Source organism: Rhinopithecus roxellana, chromosome 2, assembly GCF_007565055.1.
Source record: "Rhinopithecus roxellana isolate Shanxi Qingling chromosome 2, ASM756505v1, whole genome shotgun sequence".
NCBI classification, from domain to species: domain Eukaryota; kingdom Metazoa; phylum Chordata; class Mammalia; order Primates; family Cercopithecidae; genus Rhinopithecus; species Rhinopithecus roxellana.
The window spans coordinates 134,044,786-134,059,514 of record NC_044550.1 but is presented as its reverse complement, the minus strand read 5'-3'; the positions used below and the strand labels follow the sequence as shown (position 1 = coordinate 134,059,514).

At 49.5% G+C, this 14,729-nt stretch overlaps 1 protein-coding gene across 2 annotated transcripts in view; it reads left to right on the top strand.

The window, feature by feature from the left end:
- CRMP1 (collapsin response mediator protein 1) overlaps positions 1-14,729 on the top strand; it is a 71,163-nt gene that overhangs the window by 42,660 nt on the left and 13,774 nt on the right. For both annotated transcript variants that reach the window (XM_030920490.1, XM_010370052.2), the window contains exons 6-11: positions 137-217; positions 6,470-6,538; positions 8,168-8,288; positions 9,936-10,092; positions 12,749-12,890; positions 13,563-13,733. In XM_030920490.1, the coding sequence (XP_030776350.1) occupies positions 137-217; positions 6,470-6,538; positions 8,168-8,288; positions 9,936-10,092; positions 12,749-12,890; positions 13,563-13,733 (741 nt within the window). The remainder of the gene's footprint in view (positions 1-136; positions 218-6,469; positions 6,539-8,167; positions 8,289-9,935; positions 10,093-12,748; positions 12,891-13,562; positions 13,734-14,729) is intronic.

Here is a 14,729-nt window from a genome sequence, read left to right as displayed (position 1 = left end):
TATGAATGTGTCTGTAGAGGTTTGCAGGTAAATGACTGAATGGGTGTGAGAGAAGAATGGTCTTCGTGAATGCACCTGCTGTGATTTTTTTTTTTTTTTTTTAATCTCACACCAACCCCTGTTTATCTCTCCATAGCTCTACGAAGCCTTTACCTTCCTTAAGGGGCTGGGAGCTGTGATCTTGGTCCATGCAGAAAATGGAGATTTGATAGCTCAGGTGAGTGGCATGAATTTCCACTCCTTCTACCTCAGTCTGATTCTTCTTGTTGCAAAAGGTTTGATAAAAGAGCATTGGTTAGTGAGGAGGCTATACAATGAAAGGTCAAGCCAGGAACTGGGTGTCATATCAGACACACCAGGTGAGAGTCACTCACACACCATTGGCAGGCCGCATTGACTCTAGAACCTGTTTTCTCACCTGTACAATGAGCATAATATAACTGCCCTGTGAACCTTGAAGGGTTTGCACGAGAGAATGAGGATGTGAATGAAATTCTTTGCAAACCCCAAGGAGGTGTTCCAGGCCAGCCTCCTCCATCTCTCAGTCATGTGACCTTGGGCAAGGAACTTTTTCCCATGAACACTCATTTTTCATCCAGAAACACCCACCTGGCAGTGTTATTGTGTGGATCAAATGATATTATGTGCCATGGTTTGAATATGTCCTTCAGAAGGTCATATGTTGAAAACTTAATGGACAAGCTAGTATGTTGATGGTATTTGGAGGTGAGGCCTTAGGGAGGTAATTTGGGTTAGATGAGATCATCAGGGTGGAGCCCTCATGATGGGATTAGTGGCTTTATAAGGAGAGGAAGAGAGGTCTGAGCTGGCATGCACCTGCTGTCTCATATTTTGCCCACCGCCATGCTATGATGCAGCAAGAAGGCCCTCACCAGATGCTGGCACCTTGTTATTAGATTTCCCAGCCTCCAGAACCATGGGAAATACACTTATTTTCTGTATAAATTACCAAGTCTATGGTATTCTGTTATAGCATCAGAAAACAGATTAAGACATCATGTACATGAGGTTCAGAATCTACACATAATTGACTGCAGCTGTGCAAAAGTTTTGGGTAAAATGAGACATGAACATATTTTGATAATTCTAGCTATGGGGTGGAGAATTTGTTGGGAAAAGAATGAAAGCTGGGAGTGGTGACTCAAGCCTGTAATCCCAGCACTTTGAGAGGCTGAGGTGGGCAGATCACTTGAGGCCAGGAGTGTGAGACCAGCCTGGCCAACATGGCAAAACCCCATCTCTACTAATAATACAAACATTAGTTGGGTGTGGTGGAGCACACCTGTAATCCCAGCTATTGCAGGTGGGAAGACAGCTATTACAGGTGAGAATGCAGCTATTACAGGTGTGAGGCTGAGGCATGAGAATTGCTTGAACCTGGGAGGTAGAGCTTGCCGTGAGCTGAGATTGTGCCACTGCACTCCAGCCTGGGCAACAGAGTGAGACTGTCTCAAAAAAAAATATGAAGTCAGGGTGACCAGCTAGCTTCTATTCCAGCAATTCTCATAAGAAATGAAGAGAGGAGATAGGAGATGGAAGAGGTGAGCGTGACAGGAAAGTAACACAATCTACAGGACCCGTGGACCGATTGGGTGGAGGAAGAAGAGAAAGAAGTCGGGGGGGCTTCTGGGTCTCTGGTGCAGAGGCCTGGATTGGTCATAATGCTGTAAATCAAGACCAGGCACATAGGGGAAGATTTAGATGCAGCCAGTAAAGGTAGTTAATGCCAGGCCTGATGCAAAGGGCTTCACATATTCATACTCACAACTACTCCATACGGTAGATATAATTATTCCCATTTTATAGATAGGGAAACCGAAGCTCAGATATGAATAAGTTGCTCACTGTAGCTCATGGGGCAGTAGAGCCAGGATGTTAACCAGTTCCCTCTGGTTCCAGAGCACAGTGGAAGAGCAGCATGATGGTTCAGTGCTAGAGATCTAAAGCTTCACCATTAAGGTTCTTCCGTTGACTTCACTTCTTCTTATCTGGGTCCTTGTAGTTTTTCTGCACAATTGACATTCTTTCAAATTCAATGTAAAAAACAAACAGTGCCTTAATTCCATCATGCAAGAGTATTCTGTTCATTGCTAACAGGTCACTGCATCCAGCCCACACTCAAAAAGAAGAGATTATACAAGGGCAGGAATGTCAGGAAGTGAGAATTATTAGGGCCACATCTGAGACTTCCTCCCAATCTGTCTTTTGGCCCCCATAATTGATGACCCTTTCCCGTGCAAATTACAATCACCCCCTCCCATGGTTCTTAAAAATCTCATGACAGCATTAGCTCAAAGTCTGGACTCTCGTCATCCAAACCAGATCCAGGTGTGGATGAGGCTCCTTGGCTGTATTTCCCATAATCTGTAGGTCTATGAAGCTAAAGAAGGAAGATATCTCCCCGACCCTCCTGACATACAACATTCAGTGGTGGACCTGACATTTCTATTCAAAAAGGGGAAAATAGAAGGCACCAAGGAGTCATTGGTTCATGGCGGTTCTGCAATCTGGCTGGGAAATATTGGCAGTTCCTTGATTGAGTCTAAAAGCCTGAGAATAAGTCTCCATAGCTCTTGGCTCTACCTTCTGAGCTCCTGCTTCCATCCTCTGAGTCGCCCATCCTTTTTCATGAAAGGTAGTGCATGTCTGTTGCAGCTGAGTGGTTTTCTCAGCCTGCTTCTTGCTCAGTAGAATTTTGGGGATCAGCCAGGCATGGTGGCTCATGCCTGTAATCCCAAAACTTTGGGAGGTCGAGGTGGGCAGATCACCTGAGGTCAGAAGTTTGAGACCAGCCTGGCCAACGTGGTGAAACCCTACCTCTACTAAAAATACAAAACAAAACAAAAACTAGCCAGGCAGGTGCCTGTAATCCCAGCTACTTGGGAGGCTGAGGCAGGAGAATCGCTTGAATGTGGGAGGTGGAGGTTGCAGTGAGATGAGATCATGCCACTACACTCCAGCCTGGGTGACAGTGAGACCCCATCTCAAAAAAAAAAGTTTTGGGGATCCAACTGCTGCTTTTCATATCACATGCCTGTGTTCAGTCTCAGCTTCCAGTATTTTGCTAAGGCAACTCTCCTAAAAATCTGTGGGCCTCCTGTGAATCTCACTGGGGTTCACGCCATAAGACAAAAGTCACCCACCAATTTCTTCCTGATAATCCCTCCGCTACCCTGATGAGATTGCTGAGAGACACAACGGCAAGCTTCCTAGAGGCCCTGTAGTTTGACTGAGACGGTCCACAGGCATAGCCTTCATCTCTTTGAAATGTCTCTTTAAAAAAATGTATTTTTTAATTTTTTTGAGACTTAGTCTCATTCTGTCACCCAGGCTGGAGTGCAGTGGTGCAGTCTTGGCTCATTGCAGCCCCCATCTCCTGGGTTCAACTGATTCTTGTGCCTTAGCCTCCCGAGTAGCTGGGACTGTAGGCATGCGCCACCACGCCTGGCTAATTTTTGTATTTTTAGTAGAGATGGGGTTTCACCATGTTGGCCAAGCTGGTCTCGAACTCCTGACCTCAAGTGATCTGCCTGCCTCAGCCTCCCAAAGTGCTGGGATTATAGGTATGAGCCACCGTACCCAGCCTAGAGGGTTCCTATTTAAAGAATCTCTTTACTGTGACTGATAACACTGGGAGGCACCACCCCTCACCTTTCTGAGTTCTTACCAAGGGACTGTAGAGTCACATCCTTGGTTTCATCCCAAGACTGTTGATGCCTGCTTCTTGCCCCCTGTGAGGACTCACTGGCAATGTCCTCAGAGGCCCTATTTCTTCTTAGAGTCCATTCAAGGCTATTTAAAATGCTGTTTCAGAATTCATTTGCTGCCTGGTTCCAGAGCCTCTTCCATATATTTAGATATCTTTTATGGTAACACCCTACTTCTGGTAACAAAACCTATACTAGTCATCCATGATTGCATAACAAATTACTTCAGAACATAGCATCTTAAAGCAAATTATCTCATGGTCCTGTGGGTCCGGACTCCAGGTGCAGCTCAGCTCTTTCTGGCTGAGGGTCTCACAGGCCATAGTGAGTGGCAGGTGGGGCGGTGAGCATCTCAAGGCTCAACTCGTGCAGGGTTTGCATCCAGCCTCTCGTAGGTGGTGTATTTCTGGATTTAGCTCCTTGTTAGCTGTCAGGCTAATGTGATGGTCTGTTCTTTGCTGGCTGCTGGCCAGAGGCCTCCCTCAGTTCCTTGCACATGGGCAGCCCCAGCGAGGCGGCTTCCTTCAGAGCAGATTAACCAAAGAGCAATAGGTGAGCAGGTCGGCAGCCAGAGTCTCTGTAACCTGACCTTGGGAGTGACAACCCAACCCTTTTGTCTTGTTCTGCTCATCAGAAGCAAGGTGCTGGGTCCAGCCCATACTCCAGGGGAGGGGACCCCACAGGGTCTTCAAAAGCAGGAGGCAGGATCACTGGGAGTCGTCTTAGAAGTTGCTGCCACACAGATCTTAGCTGATTTTAAACTTTCTAAAAATGGAACCATACAGCACACACTCTCTTATGTCTGGGTCCATTTGCTCAATCCGAGGCATGTGAGATCCATCCTTTGGCCAGGCGTAGCACTAGCTTTTTCTGTTTCATCACCGTGTAGAATTCCACTGCATGAATCTGCACAGTGTATTCTCCAGTTGTTGGATATTTGGATAGTTTCACATTTGGGACCGTGATGCGTGAGGCTTCTGTGCTTGTTCTTGCTCCGCTCTTGTTCAGCCTTTTATTAAACATAGGTTCACATCTTTCGCTGGTATATACCTAAGAGAGGAATGGCTGGGTGTGTGTAGATTCAGCTTTAGTGGTTACTACTACACAGTTTTCCAACGTGCACTGGTGCCCCCACCAGTGTGGGAGAGGCTCAGCCTACAGCCCCCAGCTCCTGAGTGGCACATCAGGGGCTTGGCTCTCCTCACTGCCCTCACTGCCAGCAGAGATTTTGCTGTGCCAGCTGCAGCACGTCTTTTGGACATCCGCTTTCCAGCTTTCAACGTTTTGTTCCTGTGGTCTTCTCTGTATTTTCTTGGTTCCTGTGTATCTCTTTCTGTTGTGACTTCAGTGTGTTTTGGAAGGCAGTGAAACAAATGCATATGTGTAGTCCATTATTTCGACTAGAAATCCTATTCTCCTTTTTGTTTTTCCTCATTATGTCATCTTTCATCCTCCCTTCTTCCCCTCTTCTCCCTCCCTCCTGCCTTTCTTCCCTTCCTCCCCTTCTCTCTATTCCCCTTCCCTCCCCTGCCCTCCCCCTCCTTACTTCCTCTTTCCTTCCAGAATAGTAACTGACATCTAAACAATTTCACAGAGGGATTTCTCGGTATTCTAAAATCCTTTTGTAAACATTTTCTAAAAATGCTTTGTAAACAGCGTCTTCAGTAGCTGAAATTATTCCATTGTTTACTTAAATATACCCAGCTGTTAGACTTTGAAATGGTTTCCCATTTATATTCTTGTAACAGCCTCGAGCGTAATAACCACAGACGCACAGTTGAAATTGTGATTTCCTTTCATGGTTGATGGGGCCCGGGGTTCATGACGGGGTTATGTCCAAGAACAATGACACACACACTGAGGAAGTTAAAATTAGCAATAGCACAGCTGGCATCTGGGCAATGTCAAACATTTTTTTTTTTTTTTTTTTTTTTTTTTTTTTTTAGAAATTAAAGTGTTCCTGGGACAAAGCAACTTTGGGCCAGATGGATCTGAATCTGGGCCATCAGCTCAGGGAGCCATTTCAAGGTTATATGATAAGTTTGAGGTAGTGGTTTCCTGCCAGAAAGACAGATGCCAAGAAGAGGCAGCTGAAGTAGAGATGAGAGCCGGCTGCTGATTCATGAGCGAGCGCTCGTTCAGCTCCAGGTTTTGTGCTGAGCATGTTTCGTATGCTCGCTCATCTGATCAGCACAGTCACTCTGCAATACAAGCACTGTTATCCGTAGTATACAGGAGAGAAGACTGAGGCTCAGAGAGCTTGACCAACCTGCCCAAAGTCACAGAGGAGGCTGTTCTGGATCTGGACTCCCAGTTTTGGGATCTTTGATTTCAATGTCAAAGACTAGAGTAGGATTCCTAGTTGAAGATATCCATGTTGTACCCAAACACCATGTTTCTTCCCAGAGGAGAGCCCTGCAGGGAGACTCCGAGATTGAGAGGGTGGTGGGTGGTCTTGGAAGCACGTGTCTTCTAATCCTGCTGCCTCTCATTGATCCTGGGAGATTCAATATAAAGCAGGTGCAGATGGAGCCATGCAGGGCTGCAAAGGGGAAGGTGGATGGGTGTGTAGTGGAGGGGACACAGTTCACTGCCCCCACCCAGCATGCTGTTAACCTGGTGCAAGCCACTCACCTTTTTGGGACCCACCTGTCCCCTCTGTCTAACCAGGGGGTTGGAGGAGTCACTTCTCCCAGCTCTGGCATCCTCTAATCACTGACTCATTTGTTCTTGTCTTGTAGGAACAAAAGCGGATCCTAGACATGGGCATCACGGGTCCTGAGGGCCATGCCCTGAGCAGACCTGAAGAGGTAAGGACTCCCGAACTCAGGCATGACTCTGACACTCACCACTGAGCACTCACCTTGATGCTATTCCAGCTGGAACAGCCCAGCCAGGACCCGGCTCCTTCCCATGTCCTCTCCCAGACCATCCCAAACCATATTGCCTTCCCCGGGAACCCTAGGGGCTGCTGGCTAGAGAAACCAGGAAGAGGTGCTGCCTCTCCCAGGGTCCTGGAACTTCACTCCAAGGCCCCGTGGGTGCTTCAGTGTCCCAAGTGGATACGGATTCTCACGGAGGACTTTGCATAGTGGATGATAGGAAAGTGGAGCCGCATGCCCAAGCCCAGCACCTGGGAGACAACTCCCACTGCCTGCCCTGCTCCCAAGCCTCGAACAAGGATGACTTCCCCTGGAGTGGCTCTGTGTATCTGTGTGTATGTGTGTGTGTGTGTGTGTGAGTGTGTGTGTGTGAGAGTGTGTATGTGTATGTTAGTGTGTGTGTGAGTGGGTGTGTGTGCATGTGCACACACCCGCAGGGAGCATGGAAGGAGGAAGGCAAGCTGATCCGGCATGGAATGGAGTGGGCACCCTGGAAGCCATCGTTTGAGTTGAGGACACTTTCTTTTTACTTTCTTTCTTTCCTTTCCTTTTTTTTTTTGAGATGGAGTCTCTCCCTGTTGCCCAGGCTAGAATGCAGTGGTATGATCTCGGTTCACTGCTGCAGCCTCTGCTTCTTGGGTTCAAGTGATTCTCCTACCTTAGCCTCCCAAGTAGCTAGGACTACTAGGCACAGGCCTGTGCCACCACACCTAGCTAATTTGTGTGTTTTCTTTCTTTCTTTCTTTCTGTCTTTTTTTTGGGATGGAGTCTCGCTCTGTCGCCCAGGCTGGAGTGCAGTGGCACGATCTCAGCTCACTGCAAGCTCCACCTCCCAGGTTCACGCCATTCTCCTGCCTCAGCCTCCCAAGTAGCTGGGACTACAGGTGCCCACCACCACGCCCAGCTAACTTTTTGTATTTTTAGTAGAGATGACATTTCACCATGTTAGCCAGGATGGTCTTAATCTTCTGATCTCATGAATAGAGACTGGGTTTCACCATGTTGGCCAGTCTGGTCTCAAATTTCTGACCTCAAGTGATCCATCCATCTTGGCCTCCCAAAGTGCTGGGATTACAGGTGTGAGCCACCGTGCCTGGCCAAGTTGAGGACATTTTCTCATGCCCTCATCAGGTCATTACTGAGTCTCCTGGGCCCGTGCCCTGGGCCTGGTGTCTGCTGGACACAGGGGACACAGACGTGAGTGGACAGGTTCCATGTTCTGAGGAGTTTGAGATCCCACCCAGTGCTCTTCATGAGCTCCATGGCCCAGGGATGGCCACGAGCTGTGTGTTCCTGGCCCGTAGTGAGGTCAGGATGGAACAGGGAGGCAGTGGTATAAAGTTGTATAGCGCTTGCATGTTGCAGCTGTATCCCAGCGTGAGACCAGTGCTCTGCCCCGGAGAGCAGGGGCACTGTCAAGCGCTGTTGGACTCCGTATGTCCTTCTCATTCGATGGAGCAGATTTCCCTTCTGACCACATTTAGTTAAGGAAAATGGAGATGGGTGGTAGCTGTGCCCCAGCCTTCCCTCCTGTGACACTGTGTGTGCCGTGTTCAGCTGGAGGCCGAGGCGGTGTTCCGGGCCATCACCATTGCGGGCCGGATCAACTGCCCTGTGTACATCACCAAGGTCATGAGCAAGAGTGCAGCCGACATCATCGCTCTGGCCAGGAAGAAAGGTATGCAGCCGGCCCTGGGCCTTCTAGGGCAGCTGGGGCCTGGAAGGGGGTGTCCTGCAGGTTCAAGTTCACTCCCTCCCGAACTCAGACAGAGTTCTGTCTGAGGAGGGAGGGGTGGGGGGGGGATGCTCCTGACACAAGGATGGTGGCTGGAATTCTTTGGTCCCAATGATCCTAGGACCCTAGGACATTCACCTTGATTAAGTTCAGCTCCATTGAAAGAGAATTTTAATCATATATTATGTTTAATCTAATGGATCCAAATATTCAGCATGTCATCAATGTAAAAATCATTACTATTTTGCATGATGTTTTCTGTACTCTCTTCAAAATTCCGTGTGTATTTTACATGTACACAACTCAGTTCAGACTAACCACAGCCTCAGGTTATTGGTGGCCACATGTGGCTCAGGACTGCCTTATTGGACAGAGCAGCCGTGGACTCCACACACATTGTTTCAGTGTTTTTAAGGGCAAGCTGACAAGTAGAGGCTAGAACAGAACAGCACAGCTTGCCTGAAACTAGCCCCATTTTGAAGATAAGGAGACCCGGGCTCAGAGAGGTTACAGAAATCTGGAAGCAGTACCAGCCGGGAGTGGGTAAGCAGGCAGGTTCTAGAGCCACAGGAAGCCATAAGGTGGTCACTAGCCACACATGGCTATTTAAATTTAAATTAAGTAATGTTAAATAAAATGAACAAGTTAGTTCCTCAGTGGCACCAGCCACACCAGCTTAAGAGCCACATGTGGCCAGTGGTTGCTGTTTGGGCAGCTGTGACGTAGGGCACCTGCCTCACTGCAGAGAGCGCTGCTTGATGGGCTGCCCTAGAACAGGGCAGAGCTCACAGCCGCCTCTCCTGCTGGGCAGCAGGTGGCCTCGGGCGAGGGCAGCAGGGTCTCTCGGGCCACATCTCTTGCCCTTGGTCCCTAATGCAAAGATCTTTCCTGGGAGCCCCAGCTTCCGCCTGCAGGCTTTTCTGGAAGAAGCCCGCCTGGCCCACTCCATGAAAGGCAAGCGGGAACTTCTGGGAAGCTGGTACTCCGGAAGCCGCCCCCCGGCCCTGGGCTGATAGAAACACATCCAACTCGCTTTCCCCTGGGGTGGGACAACCCCGAGGCGTATTCCCGAGCAGGACTGAGTGCCAAGGCCCTCCGCTGTGCCTCGATGAAAAATCTCCCTTTATTGGCTACTTTCCCTGTTTTATGTCACTTCCTCAATCCCCAGCCAGTGTTTCCTGGAATCGCCTCCCAAATAAGACACTTGAACTAGATTCCTAAGATCTGCTTCCAGTAGAACCAAACCGAGACAGCAAATCGTGGCTCCGTGCCTTGGCTTACGAATCTATAAAAGGACATAATAATGTCCAAACCCTAAAAGCAACAGCCATATCCACAAGGTTGCTGGGTGAGTCAGCTGCCGTCTGCTCCATGGAGCACTTGGCGGGGTGTGGACAATGTGATGGAACTGGGTCTGACACCCAAGGTCCCTGCGGTGCAGGCAGTGATGCCTGCGAGAACGGTGGCCAGTGTTCCGGCCTTCAGCCAGCCCCGTTCTCCCTCTACAGTCTTCCAATTTTGTGCCTTTGACATCTGCCTCAAGAGAGTATTTGCTTTTAACCAGGCTTGTTTGTGTTTGCCCCTCCCAAGGGCCCCTAGTTTTTGGCGAGCCCATTGCTGCCAGCCTGGGGACTGATGGCACCCATTACTGGAGCAAGAACTGGGCCAAGGCTGCGGCGTTCGTGACCTCCCCTCCCCTGAGCCCGGACCCCACCACGCCGGACTACTTGACCTCCCTGCTGGCCTGGTGAGACCTGTGAGAATGTGGGGCTGGGGGAGGCAGCTGGGGCCTTTGGAGGCAGAGAGTTAATGGTGGGAATCCGCAGGCTGGTTTGGACTCATGATTATAGAGGAGGCTCTGCCCCGTGCTCTGAAAGGACAGTGCTTGTGGGGCTTACAACAGGCCTTCAGGGACCTGAAGATCTGTGGCATCCAGTGACTGTTCCATTCACATCTATTGACCTCCTCCTGTTGAGCCAACCTACTGTTAAGCACCTGCTCTGTGGCAGGCACCGTGGTGTATTGGGAAGCACTCAGGATTAGGGATGGAGACAAGACTGTGTCACCCTGGACCTGGGACATCACCCGTAACATCTCCTGGTCCCCCTCATTTTACTCAAAGTGGGAGCAGACAGTACCTGTGGCAGAGCTGCCTATGAGACAGTGCAGGAAAAGGACCTGGAGCCGAGGGCTCCAGAAGTGGCCGCTGCTGCCTGCAGCACACCTGCTGTGGTGCACGCACACCATGGAGCCCAGCACCTCAGCCCCTTCCCTTCTGTTAGCCACCACGAGGGATGAACACTTAGCAATAGCAAGGCCACACAGCAAGCCTAAGTGTCCAGGCCGCTCTGGAAGCGGAGATACATGCTTAGAACCCACCGGGAGGTTTGCAGAAGGCTTTCCGGAGGAGGTGGCATCGAGACTAAAGCTTGGGGATGGGTAAGAGTTTGCCCAATAGGGGAGGATAAGACGGGGCTTCTTGGCAGAAGGAACCTTGGAGGAGGGGACAGCAGTGTGCACCCACGTGGAAATCACTGTCCCCCTGATGATACAGAAATCCTTGACTGGCATAGCCAAGGACTTACTCCACATCTGCAGTCCGATGTCTGGTGGGCAACTCACGTTTAGAGAGAACTGCAGATCTTCCCCCATAAAGCTGCTACCCCCGCAGTCTTGCCCATCTCAGGAAATGTCAGGAACACGGACCAGAGGCCCTGGAGTCTGACAACGCCTCACTTGTCTGCTGTGGCCATCCTGGCTCAGGCCACCATCCTCCCTGGCTTCCTACCAAGCCTTTCTGTTTCCACGCAGGCCCACCCCCCTGCTACCCATCACAGTCTGCTCTCAGACATTTAGAACCTAGATTAGATCAAACACCCCTCTGCTCGGAACCAGTAATTCCTCTCCCAGTGAAACCCAAGTCCCCACAGCGTCCCACAAGGCAGAACTCAATCCGGCGCACATGCCCTGACCAACCTCCCTCCCTGGGCCTCCTCTGCCCTTGGCTCCCTTGGTCTAGTCCCGGCTTCATGCTGACCCTGAACCCCAGGCAGGACCCTGCCTCGGGGCCTTTCCACTCATGGGAACCCCTGGCTAGTTCTCTCTTTCTTAGACACCACTTGGTTTGCTCTGTGACTTCCTTCAGATCTTTGCTGGAAGGCTCCTTCTCAGTGATGTTATTTTCTGATTATCTTCCTGATAATGGCATCCCCAGCCTGTCCCCAGCACACCTCACCCCACCTGCTTCAGTTGAATCCCTGACACTCGCTCTGACAGTGCCCATGTGCCCCGTTTGCCTCTGCTTATTGCCAGTCTCCTCCGTCCCTCAGTAGAGCTGATACATGCAGAAGCTCTCCCTTTCGGTTCAGACACACTCCCTATGCCTTAAATTGTACCAGGCACATAGGAAGCATGCAACACAATTTTGTTGAATAAATGAGTGAAGATAACTTCTAAATACATTCCTCTGCATCTAGGTAATGGCTAACATTTCCTGGGCCTCTGGATTGGAGGACAGCCTCACCCTCTTCACCCTTCATTTAGAACCACAAATAATGGTCCATTCGTTTTTATATTTTATTTATTTTATTTTATTTTATTTTATTTATGTTATGTTATGTTATGTTATGTTATATTTTATTTTATTTTATTTTATTTTTTGAGACTGAGTTTTGCTCTTGTCGCCCAGGCTGGAGTGCAATGGCGAAATCTCGGCTCACTGCAACCTCCACCTCCTGGGTTCAAGCAATTCTCCTGCCTCAGCCTCTTGAGTAGCTGGGATTACAGGGGCCCACCACCATGCCTGGCTAATTTTTTTTTTTTTTTTTTTTTTTTTTTTTAGTAGAGACAAGGTTTTGCCGTGTTGGTCAGGCTGGTCTCGAACTCCTGACCTCAGGTGATCCACCCGCCATGGTCTTCCAAAGTGCTGGGATTACAGGTGTGAGCCACCACACTCAGCCTGTTCCATTCATTTTACTGTCTTAGGTGTTCAGCTCAGGGCACCTGATATATCAAAGAGTATATGTTTTTGAAACAGTTTTTGAACCACCAGGGGATGAAAGGGTAAATCCCAGTGAACTTGTGCCCCTTTGCTATAACCAGTGAATAGTGTTTGTTCTGCAAGCACAGCACAAACACACCGGCCAGCCCTTGTGCCAACTGCCTTGTGTCAAGAAGACAAATGTCAGCACACATTCCTCGCTTTGTAACATGCAGAGCATGGGGCCAGTGATGTCCCTGGGACTTGGGAGACGTGCAGGCACACGCTGGAGTTTCTCTCTTATCCACTGGCTTCCTTATCTATTCATTCATTCACTGGCTGTACTGCATGTACCTGTCTGAAGTCGGGATTTGCCTTCAAAATGAAATAAGGTCTGAACTCTACCTTGTTTTGTCCTTGCCAGTGGGGACTTGCAGGTCACAGGCAGCGGCCACTGTCCCTACAGCACTGCCCAGAAGGCGGTGGGCAAGGACAACTTCACCCTCATCCCCGAGGGTGTCAACGGGATAGAGGAGCGGATGACCGTCGTCTGGGACAAGGCGGTGGTAAGGCTGGCTCTGTTCTCAGGAGCATTCGGGAAACACCCTACCTGCCCTGTGAAAGCCAATGCATTACGCACGCTGGGTTCTTAAAGGTTCCCTTCTTACATGAAGGCAGAAGCACATATATTGGAGGGCGCAGGAGGGAACGCGTAACTTGTGAGAAAGTAGCTCAAGTTCGGGAGAGGCCTCTGCATTCGCGGATGTCACCCTTGTGCTTTATATAAAGATTGAAAAATGTTTTGTTTCTCAACCACGTCTTTGTTTCCTGTGAAAATGGCTCTGTAACTCCGTGTGTATGCACGTGCACACGTGTTAGGAGTTGGGGTGTGGAGTGGGTAGAGAGAGATTTCTTGTTGCAGAGGAAGAGCTGGGTCTCACTCTGATCACTGACCTGAAACCAAAGGTTTTTATCTTCTGTTAAACTTGGGCCTGGTGACATGGACAAGATGTCATCGTGGCTTTTGTGTCAACATACCTCTGTGTGGTTAATTAAATGTCCTCTCTGATGAGGCTGGGCCCTTTGGGGTTCTTGACAATGGTACGTTTTTAGCTGGGAGAGGAGAGAATTCCAAGCCTTGCAAGGACTCCAGCTGGCAGGCTTCCATTTGTGCCCAGCCGCCCCTCCTCCTGGCCCCATTATGAGAGGTTCTTCTCATCTGTGGGTCTTGCCTTTAGGCTACTGGCAAAATGGATGAGAACCAGTTTGTCGCTGTCACCAGCACCAATGCAGCCAAGATCTTTAACCTGTACCCAAGGAAAGGGCGGATTGCCGTGGGTTCGGACGCTGACGTGGTCATCTGGGACCCCGATAAGGTGAAGACCATAACAGCCAAAAGTCACAAGTCGGTAAGTCCTGGCCTATTTGTGCTGCTGATATAAGTGATTCTTCACTGTAATCATTTTAAAAGACTGATTAAAATGATTTATGAATTTTCCACCTAGAATGTGATCTGATATAGAGCCTGACTGGAGAGATTGGGAGGAGGGATTTGAGCAGCCTCAGTTAAGCTGCTTCTCCTTCTGTCTCTGCCTCTCTCTGCTCCTGCTCATGGATGCACGCGTTGCCAGCCATCTGATACTGCTTCTAATGTGTAAGCTTCAGGGCTCAGCGAGGGAAAGTATTAGGTCTAAGGTTCTCAATTTAATTATCAAGCTAGAAAGGATTTTATTTGGTATATTAGAAAACTCCCACTCAGTTTTGTGGCTGGCTGCTAATAGACAGGAAAAGGTTGGCCCGAAAGTGCACACTTTTTCACATTCCATGCCCATCATTATGGGCCATTTCTGCTTTGTATCTTATATGCTTTTGATTTCTCCACTCATCCAGCAACCTACCAAAGATGCATGCACAGAAAGGGTGCATGCAGAGATGGCAGAAGACACCTGTGCCTCCCTGAAGGGCTTGCTTTAACACCCTTGTGCATGGCCAACAGTGGCCTTGGGTCTGAATTAACAATTACACGCACAGACCCAAGAGGCCACAGTGGTCCCTGGCTCACTGGAGTCTGTGCAAGGACACAGGCCAGAAGCAGGGCATATGCACACCGTGATGGAGCTGCAGTGGGTGTTCCCATAGTCCCTGGGCTCACATACTGGAGAAGGAGACCACAGGTATGGGGACAGGACGCCAGGCACAAGGAAGTTTCATAAGAAAGCCACAGGAAACACTTGTAGCAGCTCATGGGCATGGCCCTGGAGTATCCACTTGGCTGCAAGAGACATGGCCTGCAGAAGCAGAGGTCTTAGCTGCTTACTGACCTTGTCCGGCTCACCAATCCAGGTCATTCTTACAATACACAATGCTCCCTGGTAACACTACTTGCTTCCCACAGTCCCCATCTC